Below are 23,656 nucleotides of genomic sequence, written 5' to 3' on the forward strand. Positions count from 1 at the left end.
TGCAGAGCTCCTCTGGAGACTGGATTTCCCTTGGCAAGAAGAGAATACAAAAACCACACCTTGGTTTCAAATCTTAATCCACTACAGCTCCAGAAAGCACAGACAGAAACCAGCAGAAATATCTGGCACTTGTAAAGCATTTTACATTGAAAGATCTTCATGTTGCAGGAGTTTTGGCAAGATGTTTGTGGGCTGTCTTGGATTCGCACTTTTCATACAGAGGATCTGGGACTTGCCATGAGTCACCCACAAAGCTGGTAAAGTAGGGAAAAGCAACCTAAAATGCTCCAAGGATTCAGGCCCAACTACAGGGCAATTTGACACAGAGGAACATTTCCACATACGAACCAGAAGTAACAGCAGAATATGAAATTTATAGGAGTCTACCACAAAATCAGGTACATCTGGCAGTCTTGACAGATCTCTATTATGTACTCATTTTAATCCTGACAAAACCACCACCACAAAAACCCCAAGAAAAACTTACTTCAGACAATACATTAGCACCAGCACTTACCCTGTTGAAGAGGTTGTGTATTCGTACTGGGATTTTGACTGGCTGACTGGGTTGAACTATTGGCTGTTGTGGCAGTAACGAGTCTAACATAATGGAACTTGCTTCCAGGTACCTGAATCTGCTGAACATTGGGTGCAGTTGCCAAGGGAATAATTGTCTTAAATTGAGATGTACCCACTCCTCCTACAGTAATGGTCTGCACTGCTGATTTCACAGCCTGTTAAGCCAACACAGACAGCACAAAGTTACTTGTACAAAGGCAGAAAGACCACCAGCATGTTTATTCCTCAATTTGGTAGGGAGCAACTCTTTAATCCATTTGTATCCTTGAGAAGTAAGTCAGTTACTTTTGAAAGCTACGGTGGGGATAAAACAGATGTAAAGAGATTAAAAGCCTCTCAACAGCTCAGAGCAAACTCAGTTCCATTTTCAGTGCTCTATGCCAAACACCAGAGTAAAATAATATTTACATGAGTAGGGTGACTCAGTCCACTTCCCCAGATACAATGTCTTTCAAAAACACTTCAGGTGGTTACAGAGAACGTTGCTCAGTTTGTATTCAAAATCAAGCAATGAACAAACCTAGAAATATTCCTACTAATAAAAACACATGGTAAGAACTTGCAGAACTGTTCATGCTGGACTGCAGGATGATTTCTCTGTGTGTACAGATACGTCCTGTTAAGACAGCTTGCGATTAATACACAGAAGTCACTGTGCAGCCCTTGAGAAGGAAATGGAACAGAATCCATAAACTGATAGCTGAAGACATGAGAAAAGAGGACACAAGCTGAGAAATCAAAGAAGTAAGAACAACAAAGAGTAGCAAAACCAATTTATTAACAAAAAAAAGCAAAAAGAGGAAAGAAAGGGAGATTGGCAGACCTGTGCTACCTCACAGCTGGAATAACAGTACATCTGGAATTTGCAAGACTTCATCTTTCCAATTTCTCTCAAACTGCAAACTGATAACAAGCAAGTGCTTATTTTATTTATACATATTCATAAGTCTACCAGATTGATAATGGCCTCTTTTTCCAGCCTTGCTGACAACCTCAAACCTTGGTTTATTCGTCCTTTCTCTTCTTCCATCTAACTTCCTTTGGAGTTCAGCTTTTTATTCTCAGTGTCTTTTAATACTGCTACTAAATGTATCATTGTCCTTGGCATTAAGTTTTAGTATTAAGTTTGGTTGATAGTATGATGTGACTTCTTCTTAGAAGATTTTCCCAACTCCCCAGCTTTCAGCAACTACATGAATGAAATTTCAATTTGCACATATTTCACTGGAAATATAAGTCTGGTCTTTTAAAAGAAGGTGTTTTCTTGGGAATTTTTTTTTTTTTTAAATATATTGAAACCTCAACAACCCAGAGCAATTAAAAATAAGCACTATCTGCAAGCACAGTCACAGCTTAAGTGTTATCATAGGGAGACCAACATGGGCAAAGTTCCCTCTAGCACACAAATTAGTGGCTGCTATCCAAGGACAGCTAGGAAAATTATAAAATTCAAGGGACAGTTCTTTCAAGGACATGTTCTTGAGCCCAGTGAAGACAGGTGAAACCTGTGTGCTGTGTCAGATAGCTCTGGATCTGAACTCAGTATGTATATCACACTGCCATCTCCGTTTTGTCACTCAGGGTGCTTGCATTAGAGTGACTTAACCTTTTAACAACTCTTTCAAAAAGACAATGTTGTCAGTTTTACTCTGAAAACAAACAAAAAAATCAAATCATACTGGTATTCACGTCCCCATATCAGCATTCCAATCATCTCCTGTATCGGTAAGGCAAAACTGGCAAAATCTGTCTGAGTATCTGGTCTTGTGCTGTACAGGCAACGGTATCCACTCCCTGCGATATCCCCTCTGGTTATTTACACTCAGATGCATCCTTCCATGTTTACCAAAACAGCAATACAGACATTAAGACAGAAAAAGATTCATCTAAGATTACAAAAGAGGGAAAAAATAAGAACTGTAGTTTGTAAGAAAGGTCAGTTTTGTCTTGTCATTCATTAACGCAAATCAATCTATCAAAGCTATTATGGAAAACCCTGACATTTTTCTAGAAATGAGACACAGGAAATTAATAATTTATAATTCTGTAGGTCTTGAACCATGGTGTCTCGCTTATGCAGACCTCTATCACAAGAACATGAACTCCATTCTTGCAAACCTCAGAAACACCACGAAAGGAGCCCTAGTAAGTGGCATAGAAACACTGGTAGAAGAGATAGAACCACTCAAAGAACTCTTCCTCATGCCATAGGGAGCCTTTCAGATGACTTGGCAGATTCAGTGTACAGAGACGAGAACCTGCACCAATTGGGGCTTTCCAGGTTGGAAAGCTGCTTTCTAACAGCATGCCCTTGCACAGGCTTGCAATGGTTTGCACCCCTCGACTGAAGAGGAGAGTGTTCCTCAGGGCAACGCTTTTGCCAACTCTTAAGCAAACACCATTACAACAACACCTTGGGACTGACCACTGCCAATCTGTGGTTCAACACTCCAGTTTACCCGCAAGCAATGAGACAGAGACAGGCTAAAAGACAAAGGAAAAGTCCGTCTGTACCTGGGCGGTTGTGTGGTTGACTATAGCCTTCCCAGGGGAGGAGGGTGCTGACTGCTGCACTGTGAGGATCTGCTGTCCTAACGCTACGTTCAGTGGGACGCCCACCGTCTTCTGGGGGGAGCTGGGAGGCTGGGAGGCCACTGACACCACTGTTAGCTGCTTGGCAAAACAGAGAAGCAGTTTAAATCTCTGCGCAGAATACAAGACCCTGCACATATACATTCTCCTCCTCACGAAAGTACAGTTCTCCATCGGTACAAAGAGCTCTCTCTGTGAACAAGGGTGCTGTATTTAATCACAACTCACACGGATCCGACCATTCAATGACAGCACATAGTCATGTTAGAAACTCTAAGGCATTGCTGGTTTCCAGCACCAAAAGGCCTCTGCAGAAAGCTAGCACAGCTTCTGGTTTTTTGTTTGTTTTTTTTTTGTTTGTTTGATTAAGGAAACTAACCCACTGAAGCTGGAGCATTGTCAGGATGGATTTTCTGAAAAACAGCTTCATAATTGGTACCGTGACTATTTACTCATAAATGGAAATTTTAAAAGGAGAGCTGTGGGGAAAGAAAGAAAAAAAAAAAAAAAAGTCTTACCTTACACTACCAATTCAGCCAAAGTATAACAACATCAGTATTTGCAAATGTACTTTCCAGATTCCAGTAGAGATCCAGTCTTCTGACTGCATTTCTGCAGAGTGCAGTGTTTGAATACTGTATTCTATATAGCCACACCCTTGCCAAGGTAGGTTTTCTACTTTTTGTTCTGAACTTCCTTCTTTATGTTTTGAGAAAACTCCCAATTTTTGAAACCATTTGATTTTAAAAGATACTTAGAATTACTTATCTGCAGCAAATTCAAGATGTAACCCTAAGGAGTCTTTTCACTCCCACTCATTGTTAATTTTGATTCTAGATTTTATTTTTTTTTTTTTTACTTCTTCCTCATGTTGCTTCCCTCACTAATAATTCTCAAACACAAGTCCTTCACTCCATTTGTACAACATTACATACCTAAAGCACAACCAAACTAAGAATTCTTTACTCTTACCCTAGTTTTTTATACATATCTAGTTTGCATGCACTATGCGTCTTGCCCCTCCCTCCCGACTCTTCCTTTCCCCAGCAATATTCCTCTTCTCAAAACAATTTTATCAAGCGTAAAATACAAGTGTCACCATGACACTTAATCTGTAACACAGCTTACAATGGATGACTTACCTTTTCTATCTATTGCCCACCTGTGCCAATCTCCAGCTCTGTATTTGTCAAGGAACACTGCAAATCTCATTTACTTCAAATGTTATCAGGGAAGACTAAATTACTATTATTAAATCTATGCAGTAGCAGGCAATGGTTAATAAGAGCTGACCTGTTAACATCATTGAGGTCTCCTCTTAAACAGCCTGTTGACATTTTATGAAGGCATTAAAAAAAACCCAAATCTGTTTGAGCACTTGGCTAAGAGAGAACAGCTGCTCTCAGAATGGATGCTTAGGAAATGGCAAGAAATTCCAGGAATGGGAAACTAATGCAGTAACGCATTTTTCCTTAAAACCACAGTAAGGGAGCTAATTGCAAAAAATCTAGCTTAGGTCATTACTGCAGAGCATTGTGATGTGCAGTGGAGACTCTGGAGCAGCAGGACCATAAGGAGCTTGTAGCAAAGACACAGAGAGCTTCATTCAGGCCACTTGTGCAGGAAGGATAGAAAGCTGCAGCCAGAACCAGGTCCTTACCTTATTAGGGGATTTGAGTGGCGAGATAGCTATTTTATTCGGTGTCTGTTGTGTTGTTGTACTCAGAGATGATCCAATGACTCCACTCTCAGAGATCGTTATTGTCTTTGGTGGTGTTCCCGGAGCAGACTGTGAAAGAACCCTACCTATAAACAAGAAAGGTATCATCAGCTCAAGGCATCCCTGTTTACATTAACTTTTAAAGCAAAATTTTCTCTGCATATCATGCCATTGATACCTACTTCTGAGAGTGTATTACCTGGTAGGAAGGCTTTAAGTTAGATTTAGCGACAAAGAAAATAATTGCCATTATTGCCATAAATGAAAAGACAGTTCTCTTGGGTTTTAAAAAGCTGAAATGTACATTGAGCTTCCTGTGACATTCAGCTGAAAATTTTTTAAAGCCAGGTGAGCATCCTCCAATACACCTGCTCAAACACTGTGCCGTGCTCAAACACCCAGCTGGCAGCTTCCTAGGAACTCCCTGGGCTACTGCCAATGTACAGAGAAACTGAGCATCTGTGGGGGGCTACTTCCTTTGAAAACCTCAGCCATCAGAAACAAACTGTGTTACAGTGACCAAGAAAAAGGTGTTTGGTCTGTCTATGCTCAACTCTAAAAGTTTTGGGTTTTTTTCTTCTGTGTTGGTGGTTGTTTTTTTCACCACCTAACAGAATGAGACACTCCTGTGAAAATACAGGGGGTGGTGCAACACTGCTTTTACAATGGCAAAAAAGGTTAAACATCAAAACCAGCAGTTCCAAATCATGAAATTAGTCTTAGGAATATTGCAAAACTCTTTCATATTTCTAGGTTTTTCCAAAGAGTTCTTGACCACTGCGCTTTCCTCCACTGCACTTTGGCTCAGACTCATTTCTGTCATAGCTTCTCCGTCACCCATTCTCTTGTACTGCATTTATCAAAACAAGAAAGAAACACCAGCACGACTTTTCCATCCAAAACCAACCAGTGGCATGACAAGTCAACCAGAACTAACAAGAAAAAGCATCATCCTCATGGAAAGCTGCCTTCCTCTGAGGTCTATGTGCTCTAAAATAACCTTCACTTTTGTGCAGCCCAAATAACAGCACAGATAGTTGCCAGCAGCTGCTAAAGCCACATGCAGCCTGAAAAATGTCAGTCTGTTGAAATTTTTACCATCTACAGTACTCAATGCTTTGAGTTTGTTTCTTTCCTGGTGACAGCTTTCCCTTTCCATTATATCCCCTCTGCGCCCCTTGGCATCAGCTTCCTAAACAGAATCTGGCTGCTTATATTGACAAGTCTTTCAAATTTACAACTTCCACCTCAGTTTGCAGAAATTCTCAGGCAATTAAAAATATTTATCAGATTCATCAAAAAAACACATAAAGAAATCAAAATACAACACAGAAATGTTACACTTTCTCCAAAATGATGCCAGCCTCTCAAAGCTGGCAAGCTGTGCTGCCTGTTTGGGAAGGCCAGAGGAAAGGCAGATGTTTAAAAAGATTTCCCTCTCAATTAGAAAAGCATCTTCAGCTCCTAGGGATACTTCTCTCACAGGCTCAGGGACAGGTATTCTTGATTTTCCAACAAATTGATTTAAAAGCTGGAAGTTTGTTTATTTTGTAACATATCTGTTTGTCAATATTACATAGGTATGTTTAGATTTAGACATTTCCCTTCATTCTGGAGGCAGCAAAGTTAAAATATGCTCTTGTTAGTATTATTTTGGTTGTGGTTCCTTATTCTTTACCAGTTGTCATGCATTGCCAGATGAAATGCAATGCATTCAAAATGTAACGCAGCTCCAAGTGGCTCATTTTGGGGTTTTTAATGTTTTTGGGTTGGGTTTTTTGTGGGTTTTGTTGTTGTTTTGTGGTTTTGTTTCTTTTTTTTTTCTAAAAAAACCACACACAAACAGCTTAATTCTAATATTTATAAACATAGTGAAGTAAAATTCTTACTCACAGGTCTGTACATTTGATAGAGAATTGTTTGAGAAAGGGGAAAAACTGGGGAATGGGATGGGAAATCCCTCTTTCACCTGAAACATGAGTCGGGCTTCAGGGTGCAGGCAGTCTGACAACTCAAGGAAAAAAATATGTTTCAGTTATGTGCTATTCAATTGTATCTATCAAAGTTTTGAATACAGGAGACAGTTGCATTCTTTTCAAAACCAGCTCAAGCCCCAGTTCTGTAAAGGCTTAACAAATTTGTTTAAATACATGGAAAAGATTTTAGGCCTACTTGGGTTGGTCAATCTGGAAGCAGTTGAAGACATACTTCAAAGCTCTGAAGACAGCTTTGGCTTCCTACATTTGTCCTTTTCAGATAATTTACATGTCTCAGATGTTACTTGCTAAATGCATCATTACAAGTATGCAAGGGACACATCAGTCCCACTGCCATAATAAACAAATGATTACACTGTGGGGTTTTTTTTCTTTAATTTTGGGGGTTTTTTTAAAGGACAAACAGATTTATTTTCCAGAGACAAACCATTTCTTATTTGCCTTAATTACCTTCTGAAGACTCTTCTGCGATGTTTATTTTTAAACTAGGTGAGCAACTTAACAGAAACAACACAGCTTTATTTACTTCTTTTTTTACTCAAACATTTTTCCTGTTATTTGCATGTATTACATTTAAGTCCCTCTATAAGCAGATTAAAGTAATACAAGAGCACGTGTCTCCTTTCCCCCCTGTGCATTTATATAATGTATCTACAACTATTTGCTGTTTATCCAGTAGACGTTTCTCTGGCTGTGAGGTATTTTTTTCTCCTCCTCAAAATCCAGAAAATAAAAGCATCTTACAGTAAAGGCAAAATGATCAAACTCTACAATCATGAAGATAATTCTAAATGAGTGAAGTGTAAAGATACCAACAACTGCATTTATCTGCTTCTACCCACAAAATTCTGATTTTTTTTTTTTTTCAATTGCCTGAGGTACTTTAACAGAAACTACAGTAAAACCAGAGACAAAAATTTCAACAATCACCATCTCTTTGAACAGCCTTTAAAAAATGGTAAAGCAAAACAAGTCAAAATAGTACAACCTGCAACGACTGGTGATACTTGAGTGGTCTGCCCTGTAACAGCTTTGCTATTGATTGGTTTTGCAAATATCAGCTTGGTGATCACTGGGCCAGAAGTCGGGGTTCGGGTCTTCTTCGCAATCTGAAAGATGGAGGAAAAGACATCTAAAGTAATTTGAGCATTTTGGATCTAAATTATTGTATCGTTAGGTAGATTAGAAAACAGGAAGGTCAATACTTGCACACATAATTAGAAGAATAACTGCTTATCTCACATTTCGCCTCCATTTCTAACTATGGAGAGAACTAGGATATCATCCACGCCACTTTAGAAAACCAGTCACCAAAGCAGGACAGCCAAATGCCTTACAGCTTTTTCGTAAGGTATCTCTCTGTGCAAACATACCTCATCTTCAAGATGCTGAAATTATTTCTCACATGCTGTTGGTCTATATAAAAACATTAAAATTAAATGTGCAACTCTTAATATTTGAAACTTTAAAAAAAGTTACTTCTTTTTCAGCCAACCAGGACAAAACATGTACCTTGAGTGATTTAAATATGACAACTACTGCTCTGAAACATCTCTTGACCTGTTTTGACATAGCAGCACACTTTTATCCTGCAAATGGGGAAACAGCCTTCTGCAACAGTTCTCAAAAAGTACATTTCAGTCCCTGAAAGTTTTGGGTTCTCACTATCCAAGAACAGATCAGTTGGCTGCACCCCAGGTACAAGGGAGTCTTTTTCCCCTTCTGTGATCCAGTCTCCTGAAACACAGCTGGACCAGAACATGTATGTGCAATTCCATGAGACTTATAAAGTTGAAATCTTTATAAGCAGAGTTTTATAGTCTTAAAAAGTCTTAAAGAAGAATTTTTCCCCCTTTTCCACACTGACAGACGTTAACTACCAGATGCATTTATCCTAATAGTTTCTGTACACCGACATCCAGCTAGTAAATGGTTGAATTAAGAGATTGACTTTTTTCAAAGACTATTTTAACCTGTTGACTGAAGATGTGGGCTATTGCTAGGATCTTCCCCGAGTGCAGGTGACCATGCTGGAAGGCATTACTGAAGCCCACCCCATAAAGTCAGGCCCATACTGTCTCTCCTCCATGCCCAGCCACATCCCATGGGCACCAGCCACCAACTCCAGCAACATCAGAGAGGCACAACATGGGCATCTATGTGGGGAGCCACCTCTCAAAGGCACAGAACCACCTTTGTTACTCAAGTCGCTAATGGAGAAATGTCACCGACATGCAAAGATACAGAAATGACAGTGACTTTTAACAGCCTGAGAAAGTTACGAGTGCTTAAATGAAGCAATTGAGTAGGCTGGATGTTATGGTTTCCTACACAAACCCCTATTTATAGAGTTTGCTGACTGAAAACACCTCCTTTACAGTAGAGTAATGCCAAAACGTTCAAAGTATTCAGTAGCACATAACGAATTCCCCAGCTGCCCTGTAAAGGGCACACGTGAGGCTGTTTCAGGTCCCAGCAGCATGCTCATGGCATGGCTGGTGAAGCTGGAGCTCGCCCCTGCTACGGCACTGGAGCCCTCCATCCTGCTGTGAAAAGTAAACGCTGCTTCTGCATGCCTGAGTTGTGCCCAGGCAAGGGAAGCCAGCAACAAACAGCTCTGACATCAGGTAGTACCAGAAAATAGACCTCATTTAAAGGAAGCCATGTGCTGCTCCACAGTTACGGTACAAGTGTTCCTTAGAGGAAATCTCCACCTCAGACCATTGGCAGGTCATTCACCCAAATATGGTGCACCCAGGACACATTAGCTGCTTTACAGGTGGCATACAATAGTCAAGGCTTAACATGAAACAGAGAAGAAAAAAAAAAACCACCACATTCTTTTTGGAGATACGTTAACTGAAACCTCAAAACCTAAGTTGTTTGAAGAAGGAAGCTTCATTCGCAGCCTAGTTTACAAATTTAACTCAAAGCCATTTTAAAATTCCAAGGATTCGGTGCTCTTGGCTCATTCACAGCTGATAGATGAGCAGGCATTTTATCAGTAAATTATTTTTTTTTTTTGTAAATTCGCACATTTTAATTTCTGATAAATCCCCCATATTTCATCTGCTTGATTTAGGATTTCCATTCTGCTGAAATTAATCTTACCCTGCCATAAGGTATTATTGTAACTCAACTGCTATTGCTTTTACTCTCTGAAGCAAGGGCAAAGTCTGGCTTAGAACACGATTAACATCCAGCAGGAACAGCCAGCTCTGGACAACAGCAGTCGTTTCCCAGTAACAGTTCATAGGTGTGCTTAAATGACTTATATGAATATGTGTATAATACTGCTTCTCATTAACATAAAGTATTTCAGAAAAAAAGAAAGTAAAAATCCCAAAACGATAGCTGGTAAACACAAGTAGCCCTGCTTCCCTCAGACTCGACTTGCAGTATCCTTCTTAGCTAAATTCCCCCCTGCTTTTTGGGTGAACTGTTTGTCTATGAAGGATGAGATCTAACAAACAAGTGAATCCCCTCAGGGCTTAGGGAACATGGCAAAACTCAAACGTGGTCGGTTATAGGTGAGGAACAGCCCTTGGCCCCCAAGTACAGGCAGTGAACTCCTGCCCTTGCTTGCTGCCAAGCGAGCCTTTCTGAGGTTACTGCCACTGGAGTTGATAACCTCAGCCACCCACGAGAGCCTTCTAGGCATCAGTGGGAAACTCGCTACCCATTTCAGTAGAGATTAGAGAACCCAGAGGAAATAATCAAGACGACAGACTGCCCTTTCGATGCTTCAGAAACAGTAAGTTCTCTGGAACCCTCTGCCATTGCCTGTACTAATCACAACAAGCTTAACATTATTCCTCTGCCTATGTAAGCTAAGCATGCTCTCTGCAAGTTACTTTGAATTAGACTTCAAAAATACTTCCTGAGGCAACAAGCTCTTCCATAAAGAAATTATTATATTTAGAGGCACACACCAACCTTCTTCCCCCTACAGAAGTAAAGAGATTTATCTGCAAGCTCCTTTAAGTAAAGGGTCAACTTGTGTCTTCCTAAGCACTCTCCACTAAACAAGATGAACCAACAAATTTCTATGGCCAGACTTTGTTTTCAGCTGTCAAACCGTGTTCTATTCATACAGAAAAAGGCACATGCATACCTCGCGTTTACTGCTGGATTGAATACCCACATAGTCAGCTACCACAAAGGAGCTAACATACTATAAATCCACTCCCTAGGTGACCTCATGGGTGCTTGTTCATGTAGCCACGCCCGATGTAATTTAGATTCGGCATAATATAAAAAATCAGGGACTCTAGAAATAGAAGAGAGGAACAGCGTACTTCAGAGAAGATGAAGAAACTGAGCTAGGAATGGGAGTTTGCCCTGAGGTTAGCGAGTGCATGAGGTCACTTTTCCACTATGAGCTGAAGCCACAAGGATGGCTTAGCTTTGGTCTTGCCATGGCAGCAACAATGCTATGGACACGTAGATTTAACTAATGAAATGCAGAGCCAGTTACCACATCAAGACATGATCAAGTTAGATTAGCTTAGTGAACAGAAATGGCGATGGGTCCGGATGTTTGGTTGAGAGTCATCTGCCAGGCCAAACTCCTGCTTAATGCACTTGGACTAAAGTAATAAACCAGCAGGCACATCATTATTTTTAAGCCTGTACACAGGCAGGAGCCACAGGCTAAAAGCAAATGCACTTGCCCAGTAGTTTTGTCCACACATTCAGGGCAGTGGTTTAAACTAAATCAGGACAAGCTGCCAAGGGACAGTAATAAACCTCTGGATATAGTGGAAGCTCAAGGTCCTGCCACATTTTACACCTTACAGCCTCATACCTCTAAAATTGTAATTGGAGAGGAAGCCAGATTCCAAGGAAGATTTTGCTCAGCTCCATCAATTATGCCTTTTCTCAAGTGCTGAGATTTCAAATGTCACAATTAGATTACAGCAAGGCTAACTGAGTTTCTCTAATGACCTGCAAAGCCCCTACGACAGTGAGGATGTAAGGAGAACTGAAGAGAGCTCTTTGTCACCTAATCTTTTACCAATTCACTTTTCAGCACCAAGTCAAACTGCTGCGCTGTGTTGCGTCTGAGATACTCGACTCACAAACCCACAAGAGATAAGTTACACAAGACCCTCGGGAGGCAGGGAGGCATTCACAGCTTCCTTTTCCACTCACTGAAAGGTTAAGAGGCTTGTTCAGGATAACGAGGTAAAGGCACAACTTCATTTTCTAAGCCAGGGACTCAAGGCGTGAGTTCCCTCCCCTGTCATCCATGATAGGGTAGACCATGAATCTCTCACTAGCCTCATACATCCCTCTGATAATTTAGTAATTTCCAACAGGGAAAAAAGCACTGTCTAGGAAGTGCTAATGTAATCATCTTCCCTGCAGTACCGGGTACTTATAGACAACTGAACATTGCCTTCTTGCTTTTCATTTCTACTTCACCCTCTCCTTATAGGAAAAAAAGGAATGCCAGGTGTTAACAATGCAATATGGTTTGCAAATGGAAGCAAAGGTTTAATAAAGAGACCACAGCGAGCCAAATTTACTCAAACTGCAATTAACTAGATTTACAAATGGATGCAAGTCCATTTGTAACACGTCCTATTGAGGTGGAATTCCTATGACAAACAGCAGAGGTCAATCACCAGGTCACTGTATTTCCATCACTGATGGCACAGGTCATCTCATGCAAGCAAAAGCACATCACAGCTAAGTCATTCTCTTCAGTCCCCTGTATCTGTCACTTGGCAGTGAGTAACTGCAGCCAAGTAAAAGGAACTGATCCACTCTTAAATGTTCCTATGCCGAGTCAAGAGCAGAGGCTTTTTTGAAAGCTATAATGACAACCATATCATTAATGATCAAGGTGGAAAAATAAAAGTCACTTAAGAAAATTTGTGTTTCAAACAGCCATTATTAAACATGTTTTCACAGCGGTATGATGTGGCAACAAAAGCAGAAAGCAGAAAATCGGTGCAGGGATCATCTGCAGCTTTGAAACAAACCATCTGGAGAGCTGCTCACAATTGCTTGCCATGAAATACTAGTCAGGGAGCTTACGGTTCGGCTAATAACATACTTAAAAGTTTGTCATTTTTCATGTCCAGAAAATTAGTTTTTATTATCATACTTAGAGTTTAATTTCTCATTTCATTTATACCATAAAATATTTTCCATCATAACCTGCATTGAGTTCTACTTTGCCTTCACTTTCATGAGGTCTTATTTCTGCCTCACTGCCAACTAGAACAAAGTCACTCACGTTTAATTCTGCCACATACCAGATGAAAATCAGACACTTTGGGTCATAACCCAAGTATTTTCCAAGACATTTTCAGATCCCAGCAGATTCTTTGTGGTTTCAAATATCTCAAGATCCATGCCAGAGATCAGGAACAAGACCTTGAAGTGTCCAGCTTACAACAGCAGTCAGTCTATCAGTGTCTATTAACAAGTTTAACTAGATTTGAGGCAGACAAGATATCTTTCTGTTCTTTTTCAAATGCTGGAAAGTTTTTTCAGAGAGTTTATTTAAACAAACTAAACTTAATAGGCAGAAGCTACTCCTTCATAAAAGAGTAAAGCAGCATATACTTTGAATGAAGAACAGGCATATAGAGTTCAATTCAGTCTTCCTGAAAGCACATAGAATTCATTTTTATAAAACAAAAATAATGGGAAAACTCTCTTCAATTTACTGAATTTTAATAGCTCACTTTCTCCAAGGCAAATCTTAAGTTTTTAGACAGTAGCCAGAGTTAAAGGATATAAAATGGTAAATGCATCCACAGATGAAAGCATGGGCTAAGAACAGCATCGTATTTTTTAATACAAGGAATAAATGCAAAGGTTGAAAGCAACCGTGTGTCAAATCATCAAAGGAAATGGACAACAGTTGCAGCAACAAAATTGTTTTTAAGATGTTTCATCAGCATAACTCACTTTACCTGCACTGTTTTTAATTGCTGGGTCTGCAAAACAGAAGGCTGGGCCGCAGTGTTTATCAGCTGACTTCCTTGCGTCAAAGCTGAGACACCAACAACAGGTTTCACTTCCGACCGACCTCCAATAACAACTTTGATCTGCTGGCCTTGTACCTTGGAGTCTCCACCTTGGGCTTGGGACGTGGCCTTCTGCGCCTGTGGGAGTTGGCTGTGGGGTAATGCCAAAACAATAGGTTGACCAGACTTGCCCAAAGTTGTTACAATTAGCTTTTGCCCATCTGGTTTAATACTCTGATTGCCTATTTTAATATCGGCAGTCTTGTTCAGAATAATTTGATTGGCTGATATAGTGACAGGGGTCTGAGCACCAAGTTTATGGAGGCCACTTGGAAAGGTAGGCTTTACTACCGCATTCACATCAGTTTTTGGGGTTGTGGTGTTCACTGCAGCGTCGCCTGAGTGATTGCTGGGTGCAGTAACTGATTCTGTGGTGACTGTGGCTGTAGTCGTAGCTGCAGAGTCGCTGGTGGAGCTTATGTTCACTATTTCTTCCAGTTCTGTTTCCATGGGAATAGAATCTCCCATCGGCGACGACACGATAACCGCCTCGATGCTGTCGTCTTCCACCAGAGTTATACCAGTGTCCATTATTTCCTCAGGGAGCAAGCTGTTGACTTCTGCTGAAACCACCTCCATTTTAGCAGTTGTGGCAGTGATGAGCAGAGCAGGTACTGCAATAATATTTCAAAAAGTTATTGGCTTCCAGAAAACATACTTTTTTCTTTTTTTCAAAGCTTTATGAATAATATTACCAAAGAAGAAAATATAGTAGCAGAAAGTTTTTCAGACTGAAAGTATTGTGCATGCACAGGAGGGATATCACAAAAAAAATTGTTATCAAAACATAACACGTTAAGCTGAATTTACTCTCAGTAAGAATTTACATCAAACCTCTTCAACATCATCCATTGAAGTCAACTCAAGGCACCGACTTGCTGTGGATTACCAGTCTGCTCTTAATGACACAGTACACAAAGAAGTAGTGGCTCCCCTCCCCTTCAAGATACAAGCACCTTGTTCACAGACATTGAAGCTTACTGAAATATAAAGCAAGAACTTTAAACAGCTTTAAAAATCCAACAGATGATAATGACTTTTCTCATACATGTCAACATTGATTAGTAGGTTGTCCTGCCTCAAGATAACCCCCATACCAGATGTAACAGCAGTTCATTTTTGCCAAATCCTCACTTGGGAAATCTCAAAACCAAACAGCTTTCCAGCGACGGGCTTTAACAACCCCACAAGCTTGATCAGCAGCCCACCCACCCCAGGACCAAGCCAAAGCCTTGCCCTTCCTAGACAAACAGATAATTCCTCTATACTGGGCATGAAGAGAGCAGCTCAATATTTTTTGTCCTCAATACTCACAAGAAAATATAATGCCCAAATTCATGATTAATTTGAAACGTGTTCTAAACACAAAGTACACCCCATCTGAAAGAAAACAGGAATTTTTAAGCTGACTAGTAAAAGTGACCAATTTATATTAAAAAAAATCCCACAGCAAGATTCAAAGTCAGAGTCACTTCCCACTTGAGAAGCCTTAAAGACATTACTGGAAATGGGCACATCTACCATTCCCACTAAAACCTTATCACTGTCAGAGCTGAAAACAGATCAGCTTAATAAGGCACTTTCCCCACCTGCATGCTTGGGCACCGAATGGGCGAGCACATTGGGTGGCTGTGCGTACAGACTCTCGAGTACTCAGTATAAGCTCCAGAGGACAAGATCCTTGCAAACTCAGTTTCCTACTTGCTAGGAAAAGCAGAGCTGAGTTATTCATACTAAGCGACATTCATAATGAAGGAACCATGCCACTAAAAACACTGACCAAATGCCGAGGTGACGCCGATTCCTCCGGAGTCATTGTAGTTCCACTTTGCACAGCAGCAAACTACAGAACAGCTGCATTTCACCCATGAGGGAGAAGGATGGGGAAAAAACCCTGCTATAATCTACCTGGATTCCATGCCCAGCTCAGGAGGCTGTGCTATAGCTTTCCTGATCATTAAGGGTGCCATCCCAATTCCCTGCGCCTCCAGATTACAAGCCGTATCACACTGCCATGATACTCAAGAAACCTGAGCTATGAAAGAACCTGTTGAGATGACCGATAGCCAAACTCACACACAGCTCACTTATTGGCAGGCATTTAAAGCTACAAAGTTATCTGATGTCACTGCCAGAAATACCTCCTTTGGAAAGCATGTCTCCCAAAGTAATGCCAGTACAGCTTGCAGCGGTGCCAGCGCTGGTAACTAGCGCTAGACAAAACAGCTTACTCCTAAGGACACAGTAGTAGTAGTATCACATTGCTGTCTTAAAGTCAAATTGGTTAACTGCATACAAGATCACACAAAAATAAGACTAGTAAAAGCAGACTGTTTCAGCATATGTTAAGGCCACTAGCTCTCCTCCTGAGCTGTGTTGCTTTATCGTCTCCTCCTCATCCTGCATGGGCTTGTGTCTTGTATCTTACAACTTCAAACTATTTCAGATAAAAAAAAAAAGCCCCTGTTCTATACTGACAAGCACAAGGGGCTTGGATCCAGAAGTCAGACTCCTAGGGTCAACCACAATCCAAACAGTGATTGCCTCCACGTTGGGAAAAAAGAGGGAATCGTCTAAATCAGATAGTGGAAAAAATTACCAGATCACAAATAATTTTAAATTACTTGCTTTCGAGTTGCATTTGTACGTGATATTCCCTAAAAGAAAGGTCATTCTTACTATCTTTTAACAGTATTACCATAAAGTATTTACATATATTTAAGTAGTTTTACAGTTCAACAGTTATTTATATTCTTCATTCTTACCATTTGGTTATGTTACAAAGGAGTAAATGGTTATTAAATACCTATATCTAGTTGAAAGGATATTTATATTAAAATACACAGAGTTAGTGTTTTAAACAGCCTTCTGACTTCAAACCAACCACTTGCAAGTCAGAATACAGAAGGAAAAGAAGTAACAAGCTCGAATCAGAAACTGCCAAGTCAAAAGAAAAGAAACATTACACATGGTATGGTTACTGGATTAACAGCTTATGGCCATCACATTGGAAGATTTTACAGTTATTAGGTCTCATCATTTCACAGTTGCCTTCCATTAACGTATTTAGGGTAGTGTCATCAATAGCAAGAAAAGAACCACAACACAACCCACTCGTCGTATTTCTTCATTGCTTGGTGGATATGACTAAAATAGTTCTATGAAATGCAACAACGAAAATCTCACCCTAGCTATACCAGAGGCTGCTGTCGCCAAAGGCAGCTTCAACATCCCTGCAGATTTTACTTCTAGGTATTTAGCCAGGATTTCTCAACAGTTCAGCTGTTTATTTTTTTAATGCTTTTATACCAAACACACACTGTTTTCATTTTTCTAGCTCCTCTACTAAAGTGATTTCCAACAGTAAAAGCATGCCAACCTCTTTTAAGATTTGAGATCTTCAAGATAGGGTAGAGAATTATTTTAACTATTTAAAAAGACTTGAAAGTTTCCTTCTCTTCAGCAATTATGCTTTGAGTCCCTTGATAATGCAACAGCTGTACCTACAACTCCCCTCAAAAGAAGCATGTCTAAATGTTTACACTTATTTAGCTCAAAACCTGAATAAAACACAATCTAAACCAAGGAAGTGGATAAGCACACTATCAGACCAGGGAACTCTACAAAAATTCTACGATCAGATTACTAAATAGATCATTTTAGCCTACAATATAATGACCATACAACTAAATTAAAAGCTCAAGATGAAATTCACATAATGAAGATTTGTTTAGAAAAAGACTGTCCCAGCATAGCTCAGGACACCCAACCAGCCAAATGCATATAAAAAAATTAGGAACTGAAGCCTATCATCAGCAAAATCTTGGAGCAACAACTCTGAGAAATGCTGAGTACTGTGAAGAGGAGGACAGGGACAAAAACTCAGCCTCAGTGAACCACCTCTGATCATCTTACCCATTGCACAGAGCTCTCTACCTGACATTCACAAAGAAGAACATATATATCTAAATAAGAATATATATATATATAAAAATGTAAAAGGGGATTTATAAGGAAGAAGATGAAGAATGCCATCATTGTTGGCAAAAATACAGAAGGGTGTCCGACAGGTACCTGTGTACTTTGCTGTATTTTTTTCCTTTTCTGTCACTTGTATGTCAGTACAGAATCTTTAACACTGTTGAAGTGTTGAGATCGATTATATCAACATCTTTGTTGATAAAACATGCAAAGCAGCCACACTGAACAGGAAAATCAAAAGGATCAATAAAGCACATTGATCTGGAAACAAGTAAACAAAACGTAAGCTATAACAATGCCTGTATTTTACAGTAACTAACTGCATCTTATTCCATCTCCAGAAATGCCCCCATTTCACTAAGGTAAGAACATCTAACCTTCCAGTCTGCAACCATGAGCAGTTTGAGCGCCACACTTACATGAGGGTACGTTACAACATCATCAGCGAGGCTATGAACTGCAAGGAAAACTGTTCAGAAATCCAGATTACTCAGAAATAAGGCTGCTGAGACCAGCTTTACAGGATATCCTGGGATGGTGCTGCACATTAGTAAAGTCATCACAATGAAGCAGCGGACCAAGGGACTCCTCACCACTTGCAGCCCCATTTGCGATCCCCTTCCCATTCTCTTCTCAGGACACAGCCCAGGCCTGGAGGTGCTCAGCCATGAGAAGACTCCGGTATAACTTGACAGGTATAAGAAGATTGGCTAAACCTGCCTTAAGTCATTGGCAATGTTAATTTTCAACTAAATTCTGAAGTGTCACTTTCACCAGAAAAAAGAGAAAGCAAATCAGTAACAGCTTTTATATGAGCACCTATCTCAAAGTGCAAAAAACCCCCACCCCAAAACCAAAAGCTTCATAAATGCATTAAGTCCAACATAGCCCCTAAAATAGCAGGGATTCTCGTGGGATCAGTAAAACCGCCTGCTAAGCAAACGCTAACTGAAACCAAGTCTCTTTGCCAGATACAGCAGCTAGCAGTTCTTTAAAGCTGGGATAGATGCACGCACTTAAGCGTAGCATTATTAAGAGCCAGCAAGGACAAATACTTTCAACTTCCTGAGCGAGGAACTGCAAAAACCCTTAAAAAGAAGTATGAAGAGGAACAATGAAACACCATAAAAAATTCCAGCCCTCAAGAGGTCACCACTGGGCTGACTGTCCAGGAGACAAATCACATGGATGTGCCTAGCATATGTGAAACTAGTTACTACATTACTACCCACAAGAAGGTGGAAATATGGACATGTATTTATAATTACAATTTTCTTCCTGAGGGATGTAACACAGGATACAGTTTTGCAGCTCCCGAAAACCAGAAAATCAGAATACTTGCATTAAGGGACTTACAAGCATTTCCACACACCCTTGGTGCTGAAGGCGGCCAAGTCTTTTCCAAAGATCAATAAAGTTAAGAAGACATTATTAGCTTTTTAAGAGAATCAAGGCGTATGCCTAATAGTTTGCAAAGTGTCAGGGAGAACACCAATAGCTATAGTATCTCTCAAGGGATTTACTAAGGCGGGTGGATGGGAATGAGGCTGGAAACTAGGGTCAGATGAATGGTGGAAAAGTAATTGTAGACAATCTAACAAGTAATTGTTCACTGCAAGTGCAATGGACTCTAAACGCAAATGTGGGGGGAAAAAACCATAAGAATACAGTATGACCAGATAGCAAATACAAAAGGGGTAACATTTGGCATTTCCTTTGCCAAGACAAAAACGTGACACCACCATCACTTCTCTTTCAAATAAAGGTGTTGGCAGGCTATGGCTCAGATTTGAGGATTTTAAAACTCAAAAATCCCACAATATTCATATGAAATTATATCCATAAAATAGGCCTATTTGTCTTAACTAGTAAAGGTTTAAAACCATCATTTCTTTCATTCCTAAATCCATTCATTAGAACAAAGGCAAGAGCAGGAGGAAGTAGGGGAAATACAGAATGTATCCTTGATGATTTATCCGAGAAGCATGAGATGCTGTCAGTCACGTGCAATCAAAGTTTAGGTGCTTAAATGCTTTCCAAAATTTTCAGTTTCTGCTTATCTGCCCTCTCCAATAGTGGCGATATATAAACTCCAGAAGGCTGCTGAGCTGAAAAAAATCCGATTTTTTTCATCTTAATACTTAGATTAAGCAGTTTAAAATCATCAGGTCTCAAGTAGTTGGAAGCTGCCACAAAAGAGAGATCCAGGTATGATCCAGTGGGAACACTGCAGTAGCATTTCACTCACCTCCCCTTCCTAATCTTCCAGCTCTTGGGATGGAGGGAAAAAAGGTATCTTGCAATTATTCAACCACGGAACAGTTACTAAGTTCTCCATGCTGCTATCATTGACATATAACACTACAAAATATTGACAAGGACAGTTAAAACACAATGAGCCAAAGAACCCACAGAGGAACAAACAGAAGATGTTCTTTGCAGACATGCTGTAAAAAAAAAAATAAAATCTTTTACTTAAGATTTCAAAAAGTTGTGTCCTATTGTCTTCAAAACAGTAATGTTTCACCAACATATTGATATGAAATACACTGCCTTCACCACAAAAATCTTTAGTTGATCATACCCAAAGCTTTAGAAGCAATGCACACAACATGATTGCATCTTCTTCCTTCACCACAACGACTGTTACAAATATACTTTAAGACTCGGCTGCCCTGTGACTTGTAGCTGTTTTCTTCACATCAAAATTAATTCTCACATACAAGGAATCACAGTGTGCTACCACAAAAATCAGATTACACACACGGAGTACAAAAGCAATTTTTACAATCAAACTAACAAAGGCCTTAGATATAGTACGTAACCAAAAATCCCCATGAGTCACAGCAAACCTTTCAAGCAAAATGGAAGCTAGAGAAAAAGAGGAAAAAAGCCAAAACTAAGTTTTTGATGAAAGGAGTATGTTGTACAAATTCTAAATGGCTGAATTACATTACATGTACATGTGAGTGCATTGCTTGCTAGAAAACCATTTTAAAAATACTCATGCATCTAACTGTGGATTGGAAAATCCTCTTTTCATCACAATTAAAAAAATGTTACATTGCCCAAATGTACCATCAGTTACAAAACAAGCTTAGTAAGGAAGAACATTCTAGCCATGAGGTACTGACTAGTATTACTGAAAAAAAAAAAAAAGCCACAAAACTCCAAGCATTCACCCAGAATCATTAGTATCTAGAAAACTAAACCACTTAAAGATCAAATTGCTTTCCCATACATGGCTCACAGCTGCTATCTCTCACATGCTAGTTAAATGTCCATGAAAAAAGGGGCAAACCCATACCATTTTACCAATATTAGTCTGCATTTCAAGCCATGTCTACATTTCAAATTTGCATAGATATCTATCTCATAACCATCAGTCAACATTTTCAGTGTTTGCTATTTGTGGCTCAGAGCAAGCCAAAAACTTAAGACTTCCATGTCATTCTGAAGATGGACAGGATCAGCAAGCTGATGATAAATCTGCTTCTCGAGAACTACTTAGTGCCCTTTAAGGGTCTAATCCTCACTGATGCTAAGTAAATTCCAGAGTGCACTGAAGAGCAAAGGCATTACTATGATGCGAACGTAGCCCACCAATCTAACAGTACAATGTTCTGCAGAAGTAAAAGAACATGGATATGTGTCTATTTTTCAAATGACTGGCATGTCCAGGCTAAGAAGGCAGAAATAAGAGAAGTAATTAGGATAGCCATTTATGCTCCGATTACCAACAAACGCATGCTATCGACCACAGAAAGAAGTTCCGTACATATCTGTACATCCTCCTTTTCTCTTAAGAAGGAGTGTTGGAAGGTTGCTTTGTCATGGCAAGGTTAAAAGTCTTAAACACTGCTTGTTTAGCACACGCCTTACTTATAGCAACTTTCCAGGAAGAACTGGAAATAACATTCATCGCAGCAGAACACTTCAAAGCAGTTCAGTTTGCTTTCTCTAACTGGAAACAATGTTCTACTTTCAAGCAGGGTTTCATGCAAACTAAAAATAAAATAGAAACCAAGAATCAGAACATTTCCCTTCACCCTTCCCTTGGTTTGCATGCCAGTTTCAGTCATTTTCATAACATCTGAAAAACAAAACTGCACAGGCATTCTTATGATCATTAAACACATTCTGAAGGTGCTCACTGCCATGAACAATCCAATATTTCAGTTTGGAGATTCCAGAGCCTTTACATTTAATGAAGCATTTCTAACTTTATGTTCTATGCAAACTTTGTGGTCAGACCAAAAGAAATAACCCCGAAAATAACTTCAAATTATTTTATTTTCTGCACTGTTTAGGAGGCCATACTTAAAGCATTAAGAATCTGAAGTTAAAAATGGATATATATGTAGTGAACTTAGCTTGACAGAAAAAACTCAACTTAACAAATGTGAAGAGTACTTATCACTAGGCCCAAGAAACATGAATTTCAGTCTTTTTAAAATACAGCTTGAAAGAAAGGTCTTGCTTTTCAAATTCCGGACACTTCTTGAATGTGGGGCTACAAAAGAATTCAGAACACACAGCAATACCACATCAAGAACACTCTTAAAAAAACCAAGCACGAAAACTGCCGTCATAGGCTTCATATCGAGTTCCCCACAGACTTTTACCAGGTGTTATCATATTGGGCACCTTTCAAGATTAGGCTTGCTGCCAGCAATTTCAGCAAGAGTGCATTTTAGCACTGTATCTATGAGCAAAGTTTCATCATAACAGAATTGTAATAACCTACCAATTTTACTGAGACTTTGCAAATCAGGAAACACAATGATTATGCGGTGCATGCCATCTATTCTTCAGCAGCGTTGCCCAGTCAGAAGGTACAATACATGCAGCTCATTCTAACCGAAACAAAACCACACACAACACTAGTTTCAGTGGGGTATTTCACTTCCAAAAATATGCTAACATTGCACAGAAAAGCATTTTGTCCTAAAAACGTAATTCCTTATGCGTCTTATGCAATCATATGATTCTTCTCAAAGTTAGAAGAACACAGAGATGAAAGCCAGATAAGAATCTAAGATCATAAACTGCAATTCTTTCAGGGTAGTATTGTCAAGATTTGGACAGCAGTGAAAGCTGTTATGGCCACTATTGCTTTTTAAACTTATCCTAGAAATCTAAGTTGCCTTTCTTCATTTTTGAATCCAATGGAGCACTGAAAAAAAAAAAAACCAGCAAAAATAGCTCAAGAAAATTATACTGCAGTGACTCGCCAGAAAACATGCTTCTAGCTGCAGATCTCAGCAGCTCTACCAGCCTTAAACATGACAACACTTAACAAGTACAGAATATATTTACTTGCAGAAGGACTGAGCTGAAGATAAATAGCTTGCCTGCAGGCAAGCCGTGACTTGGTTCAGATGCCAAAAAACACTATTACCCCCTCCCTCCCACTTCAATCTCTAGCTAAAGCACCTCCGTATTCCTTTCGGGCAAAACTTATTTAAATAACCAGGACTGTGCAATAGCCGATTGGCTTTTGTGGAATAAAATTCCACATTAAGATTTGAGTCAAGAGATCAATTCAGTAAAAAAATGGGAATGTCAGTGAAATCTTCATCTCTGCTCTAGAACCACATGGGCCACTTCAAATGCAGGCTTCTCAGACCTCTGAAGTCTCATTTATCATAACACAAAAGGTTGAAGAGCTTCTGAAACACAAACTGGTAAGGTTCATTAGGTGTACGAAACAAAACCAGCAGTTAAGCTTTTGGTTAAAC

General features: G+C 39.7%; 1 protein-coding gene across 4 annotated transcripts in view; it reads right to left on the reverse strand.

Moving 5' to 3' along the window:
- LIN54 (lin-54 DREAM MuvB core complex component) overlaps positions 1–22,770 on the reverse strand; it is a 31,439-nt gene extending 8,669 nt beyond the window's left edge. Inside the window, exons 1-5 of one of the 4 annotated variants that reach the window (XM_009708497.1) lie at positions 13,821–14,543; positions 7,877–7,997; positions 4,832–4,977; positions 3,094–3,249; positions 518–734 (exon numbers count right to left, since the gene is read on the reverse strand). In XM_009708497.1, coding sequence (XP_009706799.1) covers positions 518–734; positions 3,094–3,249; positions 4,832–4,977; positions 7,877–7,997; positions 13,821–14,513 — 1,333 coding nt within the window. In that variant the 5' untranslated portion in view covers positions 14,514–14,543. Of the gene's footprint in view, positions 1–517; positions 735–3,093; positions 3,250–4,831; positions 4,978–7,876; positions 7,998–13,820; positions 14,549–22,754 lie in introns of those variants that run through there. The other 3 variants (XM_009708495.1, XM_009708498.1, XM_009708496.1) reach the window with 3 other exon arrangements.
- Between the last annotated feature and the right edge of the window lie 886 nt (positions 22,771–23,656).

The sequence above is a fragment of the Cariama cristata genome, unplaced genomic scaffold, assembly GCF_000690535.1.
Source record: "Cariama cristata isolate BGI_N322 unplaced genomic scaffold, ASM69053v1 scaffold27059, whole genome shotgun sequence".
In the NCBI taxonomy this organism is placed as follows: Eukaryota; Metazoa; Chordata; class Aves; order Cariamiformes; family Cariamidae; genus Cariama; species Cariama cristata.